Source organism: Bicyclus anynana, chromosome 25 (assembly GCF_947172395.1).
Source record: "Bicyclus anynana chromosome 25, ilBicAnyn1.1, whole genome shotgun sequence".
NCBI lineage: Eukaryota > Metazoa > Arthropoda > Insecta > Lepidoptera > Nymphalidae > Bicyclus > Bicyclus anynana.
Window position 1 is genome coordinate 6425277 of NC_069107.1, and position 14955 is coordinate 6440231.

At 36.4% G+C, this 14955-nt stretch overlaps 1 protein-coding gene across 5 annotated transcripts in view; it reads left to right on the forward strand.

The window, feature by feature from the left end:
• Nucleotides 1-14955, forward strand: part of LOC112058337 (mucin-5AC) — a 132500-nt gene that overhangs the window by 91425 nt on the left and 26120 nt on the right. For 3 of the 5 annotated variants that reach the window (XM_052889333.1, XM_052889334.1, XM_052889336.1), the window contains exon 2: nt 4722-4787. In XM_052889333.1, the coding sequence (XP_052745293.1) occupies nt 4722-4787 (66 nt within the window). Of the gene's footprint in view, nt 1-4721; nt 4788-6025; nt 14574-14955 lie in introns of those variants that run through there. The other 2 variants (XM_052889337.1, XM_052889335.1) reach the window with 2 other exon arrangements.

The following is a 14955-nucleotide window of genomic DNA, read 5'->3' on the forward strand; positions in this document are numbered from 1 at the left end:
ATTTTTTGAAGTCATTGGACCAGCATAATTGATAGCCGATCAGATAGCAAACATTCAATGTACCACAACTTATAGTGACTCTATAGTGTGCTACTGAACTAGAAAAAAAATAAAAACAGTTCGTATAGCGACCTCTGTGTAAATCGGTCGTCATTACTATGCGTGAAGCGGACTGGGCTTCCGGATGCGACTGTGTGTCAGTGAAACTGCTGGTAGGGTTACTACCAATCACTTATTACTTACAACTTAGTGAAGGCATCATTCTAATCTATACTAATATTATAAAAAGTTTGTTTGAACGCGCTGATCTCAGGAACTACTGGTCCGATTTGACAAATTCTTTCAGTATTAGATAGCCCATTTATCGAGAAAGGCTGTAGGGTATATAATTTCCCCGTATTCTTACGGGAACGGGAAATACGCGGGTAAAACCGCGCGGCGTCAGCTAGTAAAATATAAAACTCAAAGGTGACTGATTGACATAGTGATCTATCAACAAACAACCCAAACCACTGGACGGATCGGGCTGAAATTTGACATGCAGATAGATGTTATGACTTAGGCATCCGCTAAGAAAGGATTATTATCAATTCTACCCCCAAGGGGATGAAATAGAGGATGAAAGTTTATATGAAACTTTGTCAATTCTGCGGCGATTTGGAATGAAAATAGATTTTACTCAGGAGTAACACATAAAATACTTCCGAGCACCCTGTATATGTCACCGAAAAATTGTAAATACCGTTAGATTATAATCTATCTCGCGAGATTGTGAACTGTCGAAAGATTGTGAACCGCAGAAAGTAACCGGGGGTTGTGGTAAAATATCTCTTACATTAACATGAGAGTACTTAGAGCTTACAACCATCTAAGCTTTTTGACGGCCACCGTGGCGCAATGGTATGCGCGGTGGATTTACAAGACGGAGGTCCTGGGTTCGATCCCCAGCTGAGCCGATTAACGTTTACTTAATTGGTCTAGGTCTGGCTGGTGGGAGGCTTCGGTCGTGGCTAGTTACCACCCTACCGGTGGTAGTGGTTGTCTGGCAGAGATCGCTTTTTAGCGATAAGACCGCCACTTGTACATTAGTTTTTAAGTGTTATTATAAGTTATTGTTTATTTTTGTCTTCTTCTTCTTCTTCTACCGGCAAAGACGTATCGCTAAGCAATTTAGCGATCCGGTACGATGTCGTGTAGAAACGTGTCGTGTGGATTTTCATTCTTCTCCTAACAAGTTAGCCCGCTTCCATCTTAGATTGTATCAACACTTACCGTCAGGTGAGATTGTAGTCAAGGGCTAAAACCCACTACCTCATTGGCCTTAGTCGAATCAGCTACCCACGGAACCAACGAGTCGGGATAGTGTAACACTGGGTCAACATTCAACATGGCCTTTGCGGTCAACGGAAACGTCGCCCGCATACATAGTGCGTTGACACGAATTCTTCTAACGTCCGTTCAACGTTTTACGTATCCAGCTTTTTAAAAAAAATCTTGGTAATCTAGAACTACGAGTTCTATGTTATAGTCATTATTAACCCATATTTGGCTCATTACTGAGCTCGAGTCTCCTCTTACATTGAGAGGGGTTAGGCCAATCCACCACGCTGGCCCAATGCGCATTGGCAGACTTTACAGACGCAAAGAATTATGAAAATTCTCTGGTATGCAAGTTTTCACACGATGTTTTCCTTCGCCGTTTGAGACACGTGATATTTAATTTCTCAAAATGCATACAACTGAAAAGTTGGAGGTGCATGCCCCAGACCGGATTTGAACCCACACCCTCCGGAATCGGAGGCAGAGGTCATATCCACTGGGCTATCACGGCTCTTTATAAAGATAAATTTACCAAATTATACCAGATACCAAATCTAATTGGTAGCTAGGAGGATTAAATTTTACTTTTTCGCTTTTAGCGATGGGAAAAGTAATTTATTGTCTTTAAATATGTATAAGTTTTATTTTTTATTTGACGCCTAATAAAATGGACGATGGAGCGATTGGAGTTTCTCTGCGTGATCGAATCAGAAATAAGGAGATCTAAAGAAGATCACTGACAAAGCTTAGTGAGTAACGAAGCGAGTCGCGATGCTGAATTGGCAATGGGTTGGCTATATAGTTTAAAGAGCCGATGGACGTTCGGGTCCGGAGGTGCTGGGTCGACCCCGCACCGGAAAGCGCAGTGTTGGTCGACCCCCTACTAGGTGGTCCGAGGACATCGAGTGAGTCGCTAAATGCTGGCGGCTTGAGACCGTTTTCTTTTGAAGTCCATGCAAGAGGCCTATGTCCTGCAGTGGCTGCAGTGGACGTCCATCGGCTGTTAATGATGATGATGATGATGATGAAAAATGTTGTATTTATATTAAAAAACTAGTGGACACCCGCGACTTCGTCCGCGTGGAAACCAATGTAAACTTTCAAGCCCAATTTTACCACTTTAGAGTTTGAATTTAAAAAATTTTTGAATCCCATTATATTTTTCATAATTTATGAACAAATTTTAAAACAGTAACTCTAAAAATGGACTTTCCATACAAACTTTCAACCCCTATTTCACCCCCTTTTTATTTTATTTTTGCAATAAAAAGTATCCTGTAACCTTCTCCGTATTATGGTCTTAAACCGTGCCAAGTTTCATTTGAATTCATTCAGTAGTTTCAGCGTGATGCCCGAATAACAAAAAACACGGACAGACAGACAGATAAAAAATCGAAAAAAAATATTTTTAGCTTCAGTATCGATTATATAAAAACCCCAACAAAAAATTTCAAAATATCTTCAATATATGCACAGAATTAGTATTATAAGTATAGATTCTAGATGGCGCTGGCGTCCGTTATGCCACGGTAACGTTTGGTGTTACAAATGGTATAAGTAAAATCTGAAATTGCGAATAAATGTATAGAATTCGACCAGTTTTATTATAAGTATAGATTGTCAGTTATGTTTGTTTATTACGACAATGTTGTACGGAAATGCAGAGTCCGGTGAGTGTGGGAAGAAGGCCAAGACGTTTGGCGCGTCTCACATCTTGATTGTCGCTTTTGTTTTGTAGATTTTTGCGCAAGCGGTTTTTTCCCAAAGGGTTGTTATTTCTTACTACATTGCGATCTTTCGTAAACATTGCATAATTGGGAAAATGTGTTGCGACATATAATCTTACATTTAGATATGGTACTATAAAATTGTAAATCTATATTTGACTAATCAGTTTGGAAGGACATAAGAGGAGAGGAAGGCCAAAAAAGGGATTGTGTGAAAGAGGACATGTGTGTAAAAGGAGTGGATGATGAGTTGACGAGTAATAGAGACGAATGGAAAAGATTGACATATTTTTCCGACCCCACTTAAGTGGGATAAGGGTAAGTAGATGATGATGAGTTAAATTTCTTGTTACAGGTGGGAAATATTTCGTATCTCTGACTAACTTGACTAACTTAACACATTTAGTCAAAATACGACAATACAATGTCAAATCTTTAGGAAAACTGTCAGTTTGATAAACAGAACATTTGACGTAATATTTGACAATGACATTTCATTCATTGTTTGACATTGACAGCCCACGTTGGCAAAGACAATTGACAAGAGTCTCCTCTTAGATATGAGAGGGGTTAGGCCAATAGTCCACCACGCTGGCCCACACTGCCGCTGGCCGCTGGATTTCACACACGCAGAGAAATAAAAAAATGAAAAATAAAAAACATCGTGAGGAAACCTGGTATGCAGATTCTCACGATGCTTTTTCTTCACCGTTTGAGACACGTTATATTTTTTTTTTTTAAATTATCTATTTTTCCTTTAAGACATAGATTATAATCTAACGGTATTTAAAATTTTACGGCGACAGATACAAAATAAACTTGAGAATTTTCGTACCATTTGCCTAGGAAAATGGGTGTAACCCTTCTAACTTTCTAGCTACAGATTACTACAAATTTTTTTTGGAATTTCTTTTTGTAGTTTTGTATTTGATGTTTTTTGTTTCGATAGTTTTCTAAATCGTACAGCCTTGAGAAGCCTTTCAACAGAGCATCTGGTTTGTGTCGAAAGTTGCAGAGTTAGCACATTTTCTTGTTGCCTAGATCAAGAATTTATTTATTTACATTGGTCCTAATAAAGTTTTATTTACAACGACATTTAATTTTCATTAATGTTTGGTAACATATTTTATTTCAATTTAATCTTAGAACTATTTAAGCAAGTTACAAATACCTATAAAAATATTATATTAAACTAGCGGATCCAGTAAAAGTTCGCTTTGACTTATGTGCGTTTCTTTTCTACTACCCTTATCCTACCCCTTACCTAAAAAAAACTCCGTAGAAAACCATCGTCGTACTTTAAGGAATATTCTAAAAAAGACTTAGTCGAATCGGTTCAGCCATTCTCGAGATTTGCGCTTAGCAACACATTTAGCGATTCATTTTTATATTATAGACTAGTACCCAGGTTTTACCCACGTAGTTCGTAATAAAATATGGCCTATCTTATCCCTGATATGTAGCTTTACATTGTTATAAGAATTTTTAAAATCAGTTAAATAGCTTTAACAAACAAACAAACCAAAAATCCAATTTTATCTCTATATAATAAATTTAGATAAAAACCAATTAAAGCCAAAATTTATGAAATTTTTTATTACGTTTAATATGTATAAAATATTTTTATGATTCTGATTTAGTTATCAAATTAACGATATTTTGTCCTTCTTTCAGAACTAAACGAAAATGAATCGATAGATGTATCAAGGATAAAAAGGGAAGGCGTTCCAGAAAACAGGGGTGAGTAATCTATATAAAAAGCATTTAATACTATTTCTCTTGTAAAAACTGTTGCTTGCATTACTTCTTCTAAATCTAAACCTAATTTTTCTATTTTTAATTCTATTTTTTCCAAAATATGTGAAATATTTCCGTTAATTTATTTTTAAATCTAAGTATATCTTTTTTATTCGTAACTTCCTTCTTATCTATAACTTTTTTAACTTCTTAGTATTGCAATATAATTTGAGTTTATGTAAATTAGAAATGTAGGTATTATATGATGTTGACGATTTATTTTTGGTATATTTTAGTGTTCAGTTTATATTACAGTAAAAGCTCCATATTCACGCTTCCTTTATTCACGTTTTCACTATTCGCGGATTAAAAATTGCGTCCTATATTCGCGGCTAAATATTTCGTTATTCGCGGTAAATTTAAACTTTAACTTGCAAATACCTATTGCCGTAATTGCGAATGGATGGTTTAAGAATGCTACTGCTTAAAATCACTTAAAATCACTAGCTTTTAAAAAAATGTCAAGCAAGAAAAAAATTCAAAATTCTTCAAACCATTGTCTAAGACTGAAAATAATAGTTAATGAATAACTTCAATTAATTGTTTTTTCTTTATATATTTGGTTTTTATTTTGCCACCCAAGAACGTATCCCATAGAATCACATATAAAATACCATTCCATAATCACGGTTTCTGTATTCGCGACACATTTAGAGAACGTATCCCCCGCGAATAATGAGATTTTACTGTATATTTAAAAAGATTAGTTTTTGTCATTTACAGAATTAGCATTAAAAATAAAATTGAAAAATTGAGTTACATAAGTTTTACCTTTATTGCAAAAATTTACGTTTGTTACAAATTACCATAATATGACTGATAGTGGACAATTAACTCATCTTTTGTAAAATGGCGTAACTGCATTTGTCTCTTTGGTATCGTTTTTCAAACAGACGATAGTCATATACAGTCATACTCGAAACAGATCGTCAACTTCACCATAGAAATGAAAGTTGTACAAATTAGTGCTAACCAGTTTGCAAAACATCCGCTATCTCTTTTTAGCATCTAAGTATTCTATTCTATCTGTATTGCGTAATTAATTGTATGTTTTTTCTTTCTCTTTCAAATCTAATCCCCGGTCGTGGTCAACTCCGAACTCCAATGGACTTTGTAAAATATAACGCACCTCCACGAAATCCTACCCTCAACTGACGATGACTGTCACGCGATGACAATAGACTTGACAGTGCTGCTCGTCAATGACCAGAACCGAAACGACTATAACACGAAGATCGGACGATACCACAGCGTCAAACCTTTAATCGGGCTGTTGACGTCTACAGCGAGGACTTTCATCCAAGATGGCGTCACCACTGAGTTTGCCACTCAAATTCTAGGCACCACTTTAGACAACGGGCGTATATACGCACAGCTCCTCACTAAATCATCACTAGTACTTTACAATAAGCCGTCAAACGTTGGCGATCCATTCATCGTTAAGCCAACGCGAGTTCATTCAGCTTTCGATGGGCAATGGAACGTCAAACAAGATTTAGGTATTATTGATCCAGATAAATTCATACTTAAAAACACCGATTATTTAGCTCCTAGTAGTAAAATGGAAATTGTGTATGCGAGCAAACCCGCACAGGATTCTTTTAAGTTATGGAATCCTCCTAGCTCTCCTGATTATCAATCAGAAAACCAAATATATGATGAGCCTATCGCCCGCAAAGCTCAAACTTATATCGAGGAACCACAGTTCGAGGTGTATAATTATCTAGATGGCCCAACTGTAGAAAATGAGAAAAAGAGTGAACCTCACCCCAATTTCTTAGATAATGTAAATTCGCTACATCGTCAAAGTAAAGCGTACGAACCCGTCACAGAACCAGTTAAAGTTGACTCTAAAGTTGACTCTGATGTTTTAAACGAATCTAATATTGTAAAAGTAAAACCTAATTATGATTTGCCTACATTTACGATTAAGAACGAATTTTCACCAATATTTTACTATATTGATAATGTTGAATCTCCTCGTTCACCACAACAATCTTTACCGCAGACAAAGTTACCTAAAAAGTTGTTCGGACATAAAAGTGAACCGCGACCAAAGAAAACTTTTACATATGCTGGTTTTGCAGATTTTACAACAGTAGTGGGAGACACAGTTATAATATTTACACCTAACACGGAAACAGTTAGTCCACCAAACCCAGATGAAGTTAATGTTTTTCCTTCGGCTAAACCTGCTGATAAGTTAGCTACTAAAGTGACTTTCTTGTCAGCAGACATTCCTGTAGCCACATCTACTTTTAAAGCTCACGAAGCTAACTCCGCGACTGAAATACCAAATTCTAGTAGTGATGACAATAGATCTGAAAAGGCATTGTTCAATGATGAGGAAAGTTTGAAAAAAGTGTTGTATGAAGTTGATGACAAAATTCCAGACGCTGTCAGTGTTCAATACAATAATGGGTTTGATCTTAACATGGATGTTATACAGCCTTCTGAGGCCAGTTTCTCTACTACTGAGAGTACCAGATATACAGAAGATTTAGAAGATACGCCTGTAAAAAAGTTCAATTTCGAAGCCACAGATCCTTTAAGTTCGTTGGTGCCATCTGCAACTACTCGATTTGGTGAAGATGAGTCAAAGGAATCTGTGGTCACCGAAAGTAACGTAAGAGATTTTTTCACTAATTCTGAGGAAGAAACAGAAAACACTGCAGCGGAAGTAACTGAGAAAATACAGGAAGAGGAAGAAGAAGAACCGCAAGAAGATGAAAGTACCCAAGAACCTGAAGCTGAAGTACAAACTACTACTGAAAGTGGACATAGTGATGAATCTTATGAAATTGAAACGACTACAGAAAATAAATTTAATAAACATGAAGAAGTATATTGTTCAGATGGTCTGGATATTCAGTCAACTATGACTACGGAATATAAAACATTAACGTATTTAACGACTTACTTTATACCTTTAGAGAGTACTGAAACGACCACTTCTATAAAATCTGACGTAGTTGTTGAGAGTAATGTGGGATATATCACAAATTATGTTTGCAAAACTGATCTCGATATTGAGCCAACATCAGTTGTGTCGAGTGTGGCTCAAAATACTGACAAAAGTAATATAGAACGTCCAGAGATTGTTGCTCAAAGTGAAGCTAATAGCGAATCGATAACTGAGAATCCTTCAAAGACTACAGTTCAAATGAAAAAAGAAGATTTAACTACCACACTGGAGCAAGAAGAGAAAGTTAGCGATGGAAAAGAAAAGAATAGTGGTTCAGTTGATACTGTCCCGCAAAATGATTCTTCTCCTAGCACAACGACTGAGAGCGTATCAACAAGTCAAAGCCATATAGAAGTATCTGTCAGTACGGAACACACGCCCACTGATAGCGATTCTAGTGCTGAAGAAGATGATTCTGAAAATGAAATTGACCTTATTTATAAAACTTTGTATACGACATATACATACTTTACCACTTTCTTCGGAGATCAAACTTCAAGTGTTGCAAGCCATAAATCAGTAGTTACAAATATTATCACATCTACAATAGACCTATCTAAACTTGATCCTTCCTTACTCGGCGTTTTTGATGAAGATGAAATTGCCCCAACAAGTGTAGGCGTAGGTCGCCCTACCGAATCTTTTGCTATTAATAGTATCATCGATCTGGTAAAAAATAAAGATGTAATTGAGTCAGTGGAAATCGATAAATTATACAGTTCTCAAACGCCAACTCCTAGTTTAGGAGATGATATTATAGCAAGCATCAAACCTGATACTGTTAAAACTTACTATACGACATACACCTTTTTCACAACCATATTTGTAGGCTCAGATGCCAATGTTTGCAGTAGAAGAGAAGTTTATACTAATTATGTTGGTCCCGATGAATTAATTCCTACGAAAACTAATCCATTAGCAGCTGAAACTTCAAAAGCTCAGTTTGATTTCAGAAATTGTAAACAAGTAAAAGGAATGTCATCTCAAAGCACAGATGATAATTCGTCAGTCGAAAGTAGCGTGTCAATGGATCAAAATACTTTGGAAGAAAATAAGGGAAAAGAAACCACACCACAACCATCACCAATTGAAGTTGATATGTTATTCAGCGTTGAATCTAATCCCCTGTCAGAAAATTCATTTGTTACAGATGTGAAATCGTCCTCGTCAAAAGGCGAATCTAAATATCTAGACAATAATAACGTACTCGACGATCAAGTAAGTTCCGAGAGTAATATCGATGAAATATTACCTTCACCAACTCTATTGTTACAAACTAGTTACACTACATTTACATATTTTACTACAATGTATATTGGAAAAGATTCCAGTAAAGTAAAGAGTCGCTTAGAAACTATTACTAATGTGGTAACTGAGACAATTACACCTAAAACGGAACCTGAGGAAGAGAACAATTTACCTATCACTTATTACACCACTTTTACATACTGGACAACACTTTACAAAGATAAATCTACCACAATTACTAGTCGTGAGGAAATAGTGTCAAATGTTGTAACTCCAACAGCTCAATCAATACCTACTGTAAATCCTATTGATACTACGCCTATAGATGTTGTAAGTGTTCTACCTCCAAAAGATTTAGAAATAGAACTTAAACCTTCTTTAGTTGAAGACAACTTGGAACATGATGACGGAAAGGCAACGTTTTATACCACGTATACATATTTCACCACATTTTATGCTGGAAATACATCTCTGATAAGAAGCAGTTTAGAGACTGTCACAAATATTGTTGATAATACAAAACTTGTTGAAGATAATCAGTTAGGTAGGAAAGTTGGCGGTGGTTTAGTTGACAAAAATCTTATTCAGGATATTGGAGAAAAACCTCACATAATTCCAACAGCTGTAAAAGAAGAAATAATTGCAACCAAAATACCAGACCCCTCAAATGTATCATCCACTGTTTTGCAGGGAACGTATATAGATAATTTGTTTGCTGAAGTTAAGCCAGATACCAACACACCTAAGCCGGATACGGACAAAAAGATACTTTTTTCTCAAGTGGCAGTGATATCAGGAGATTCTACAATTGTGACAAATAACAATAAAACTTTAGAAGATACAACTACTACAACCACTACAACTTCTACACCTTCTACTTCAACAACTACAGAAGGCTCAATTATCACTCCAGCTCCAGAAGTAATACAAAGTTCTGTGACTGATCTGGAAACTACAACTGAAACATTACTTGAAGAAGACTCTGAAGATGACGATCCTAACTCTAAAAAGAAAGGTCGTCTTACTTTCACAACTAAAAAGCCATCTTTTACACCAGTCATTATACCTTTTGCTTCTAGAAATAGACCCACTTTCAGTCCCAAACGTCTTCCTGTACCAAACAGTGCAACAACTATTACTCGTGCAGATTTCACTCCAACTATCACTGCAACACCAACTTTAAAATCTGCGAGACCTACTGGCAGTTTTAATGGTAATCGTAAAGTGGCTGCCTCACCAGGTTCCTCTAGCTCAGGTAGACGATTTACTGGTCGAAGCAGTGCATCCATAAACTTATCTGCAAATACACCTGCTTCAAGAGCTGGTGGTTTCCCTAGAGGAAACATTTCTCCTTCATCGAGAAGGACAGGCTTTAGATCTAGTTCCCTTAGAAGTAATAGCTTAGATTACGCAAGTAGATCTGCTATTCCTAGAATCCGACCCACTGCCTCATCTAGATTAAGAGGAAGTAGACAGTCAGCTTCTGTGTCTTATCCTCCAGCTGATCAAAATGAGTTCGAAACGTTTGCAACTCAACAAGAAGAGACCGCTACCGAATCTTTAGATGAACTTAGTGAATTTTCTAACAGACAGACAACAAATAATCCTTTATTAAGATTTAGAAGGCCTCTTGTTCCTAGGCAACCGGGTACGGCAATAACACCAAGATCAACTACACCCTCATCTAGACGAAGTGCTACTACTCGATCACGTACAACCACAACCAGGCGCTCAACCACGCGGTCAACCACAAATCCGTTACTATCTTTACGCAGGCAAAGACCTAATAATTCTCTATTTCCTAAAAGGAATCTTTTCAAACAACCCGAACCAGAGCCTGAAGAAGAAATTGGTGAAAACGAACAGAAAGTAGACGAAAGCGAAGAATTATTAGATGAAGAAGAATTTGAGGAAGATAATGATTATGAATCGTCGGATAGAAAAGAACAGCAAGTAGCTACACCAGCTTCTCCAGCTCTAAGAAAAAATCCAAACGCAGTACAAATAAGACCATTTGCTTTTAAGCGAAGAACAAAACGTCAGGTTGATTATGGTAATAGAAAGTTTACTAACTTCCGCCGTCCTGGAATTAAATCTGCTAGTACAAGACGACCTGAGCCAGAACCAGAAACTGAACCACCAGCGCCACCTGCACCGAAACAAAAAGCAGGGCGGTATATTTCGCGGACGTCTGGAAACACTAGGTCAACCACAGCTGCAGCGCCAAAGGTTTCACAAAGACAACCATTTATTGTACGTGGAGAAAGTAGATCAACAACTACTTCTGCTCCTTCGTATAGAAGAGGCAAAACAAGAACTTCTTCTAGAACAACAACTCTTGCATCAAGACCTAAAGCGCCTCGGTTAACTGGAAAATCTACACAATCTTCTAGATTAAGCAAAACTACACAATCTTCACGCCCCACTAGTAGGTCTCGTTCTCGTACAACAACGAGCAGAGCATCAAGTAGGCAAAGAAATTCTTTTGAAAATTTGAGTGGGGAAAGATTTAACAAATATGATAATATTTTAAACGATGGGAAAATCACTATCACTCACCAGATACCATTTGAAGTTACAATCCCTGTAGTCAATGGTAAAGTTACTGAGTACAAAAACGTGTTATCAGCAAAACCTAGTATTGAAACATTATTACTCGAACAAGTATCAACATCAATTGGACCCATTGGCAACCAACAGTTAGTTCTTGCCTTGGAATCCACAGAATTAGGCGATAACGGTGCGACAAAAATTACCAAGTTTGTTTTGCATGAAACTCCTACAACTACAGTTATTTTTACACCTACAACAATAAGAGGCCGTAAAACATCTTACTCTCATGTATTACCGAGTACTGTATATAATGTTGAACCTGTTGTACAAACTGTTGCACCTGAAATAAATTCAAATGTGCCATTAGCTAATCTGTTGCTATCGCAACTTCTTTTGGGTAATCAGCAACCTGCAATTAATCCTCTTCTTGCTCTACAAGGTCAGGGATTATTGCCTCAACAACCCGTAGTACAAACACCGGTTACAGAGTATAAAGTTAGAACAACAACCTACGTCACTACTGTTACTGATGCCAGAGAAACTGTATTAACGATCACATTTAGAGCTACACCAATAGAAACAACTATTGTTAATCCAACTTCGGATATAATAACTGCTACTGAATTTATAACCGAAACAATTGTTACTACTCCAACCGTATTGGCACCTCCTCCTCAATATAATTCCCTTCTTTTACCATTATTACTTCAGCAGCAGCAACAACAGCAACAACAACAGCAAGCTCTCTCGTTACAGACTTCTAACCCTTTGCTTGGATTAGCCCAACCTGACCTTAATCTGCTACAAAACAATTTAGTTCCCAACAATAATTTAAACAATGATATTTATAGCAACAGCCCTAAACCCAATATATTAACTGATTTAAGTAGTAACGAAGATTTCTCTGATGATCTTCAAAATAGCGGCGAGGATATTCCACCCCCACCACCAAAACCGACACGTAAAAGAAGTAAACCAAAACCTAAGCCAGCGCCGGTTGCTCCTAAGCTTACTAGCATAGTAACGTTATACGTTTCTGGCAGACATCCTGGAGAATTCAGCACCGTATTATCAACTGTTATATCAGATGATACGCAAACTGTTAGGAAACGAGAAGCGATTTATTATGAAAATATTAAAATATTGCCATCTATATTGCCATCTATAGATCAAATCGTAAGTTCGCAAGATGATAGTTTGGTAGAGAATTCGATTATTTCAGATATGGATAAATATTTAGCCAATGACCAAACTGGATCACAAATTGAAACGCAAAGCTTAGAAAGTATAATAGGAAAAGTAAGTGACCATGTCAATTATGATGCCTCGCCGACTTATGTTGTAAAATTAGCAACCCGATCAACGCTTAGAGATTCAAATCAAAGTTCTGTTGATGACGTGTCGTGAAATCCGAACAATTGGTTAGGTAATGTAAAGATTTAGTTATTTATTTACATTGTATCATAGTAAGTTAACTATGCATAGTGCCTTATAGTTTTAGTTATTAGTTATAAGATAAGAATACTCTTTAGTACTTGACTTTGTAGATAGGGAGCTAAATGTGTTAATATGTTGTTTTAAGACCACCAAAAATGTTTACGACGTGTTACCATGATTTGAGGTTGTAAAGTCGTGAAAAAAAATTAGGTAACCTTTATCTAATCACTGCCTAAGAATAACTCATAAAAGTAAGTTGTATGTTAAAATATTATTTTAAATATCTTTCATAATACTCGACTAGCTTTCATTTGTAAATTGCAAATTACGACTTAAAATGTTGAAATAAAATAATAAAATGTAAAATTAAATTCTGTCGTTTTATTGATCCTCCATTTTTAAAACTTAACTAAGCAAAGTGAAAAGTTTGGAAATTTATTAACTAACAAGGTAACACCAGCAGGCTAATTCACTATCTTCGACTTATGCTAGTTGACATTAACGAAACTGAGATTTTATGCAACAAATGTCATCCGGTGCCTTGTGGTGGATATCATGCAGTAGGTAGATGACATTTCTCAATTGATAAACATCAAGTTTATTTTAATAGGTTGATAATAAAGACTAAATAAGTGAATAATCCAGCTGATCGTACCGCCAAGCGATTTAGCGTTCCGGTACGATGCCGTGTAGAAACCGAAAGGGGTGTGGATTTTCATCCTCCTCCTAACAAGTTAGCCCGCTTAGAATTACCAGACTTAGACTGCATCATCTCTTACCATCAGGTGAGATTGTAATCAAGGGCTAACTTGTAGTCAAGGGCTTAAGAATAAAAAAAAACTGATGTTGCGTGACAATGCAGACTAAGATGAAAGCGGGCTTATTTGGAAGAGATCAAAGTTTATTCTACTCATATCTTTGATGGTTTCTAAGCGACAGTATACCAGAATGCTAAATCGCTTGGCTGTACGCCTTAGCCATTTGGGTGGTTATTAGCCAAAGCCAAATCCAAATCACTAAGCCCGACCTGAGCCAATTTGGAAAAAAATGTATCCTACATTGTTCGAGTATATAATATTTTTAGCAGACTCAGAAGTGGATTACAAAAATAAGAAAACCAATGTCGAACAAAGTCACAACATTTGTCAGGACAACTTTATTAACAAACTGTAGCCAAAATAATCTTGAGTTGTCTCACGCACTTGTGAACGTTGTGTGTAGGGTTAAGGGCGCCCTTCACAGATCGGTACCCCTTTCTTCACTCTTTACGGAAACAAGTCGCCACCTGACGTCATATGCGTCTCAGACTGCTATTTCCTACGATATATGTACGAGTAATATGTAAGTAAGACAACTGGTGACAACAGCACATGTACTACTCTTTATGAACGCAAGCCTCGAGCAGAACTTGACTATACTGATAAAGGCGATGACGACTGGTTGACAAATTTGACAGTCTTTGAAGATCCAAGATTTCAGTATGATGGGTCTGTCCCCACATTTTGGATCACCAACCATCTTGGGAGGTGAGTCTGAGTTACTTATCATTTAATAAATGTATCATTTTGATGTTCTCATTACTTTTATGATTTTAAATTTAAAAATTTTCAATCTTCATTTGTTTTTCTTACCGAACATCAAAATTTTACATTACGTGTACAAAGAAATTATGCTTTGTTTTTCATAAAAAATGTATATAGTTTAAGTAGAAAGTAGATTACATTAACAAAAACATAATTTAATTGTATTTGGTTTTTTCATATATATGATTTATTCAAGAAAATCGCAAAAAGTCATTATTACTATTTTGTTTACATTATTATCGATACGAATCAAAAGGTTAAAAAAAAAATATCAAATTCACGACGCTAATGTTTATTCAGCATATGCGTTTAAAAGTAGTTATAT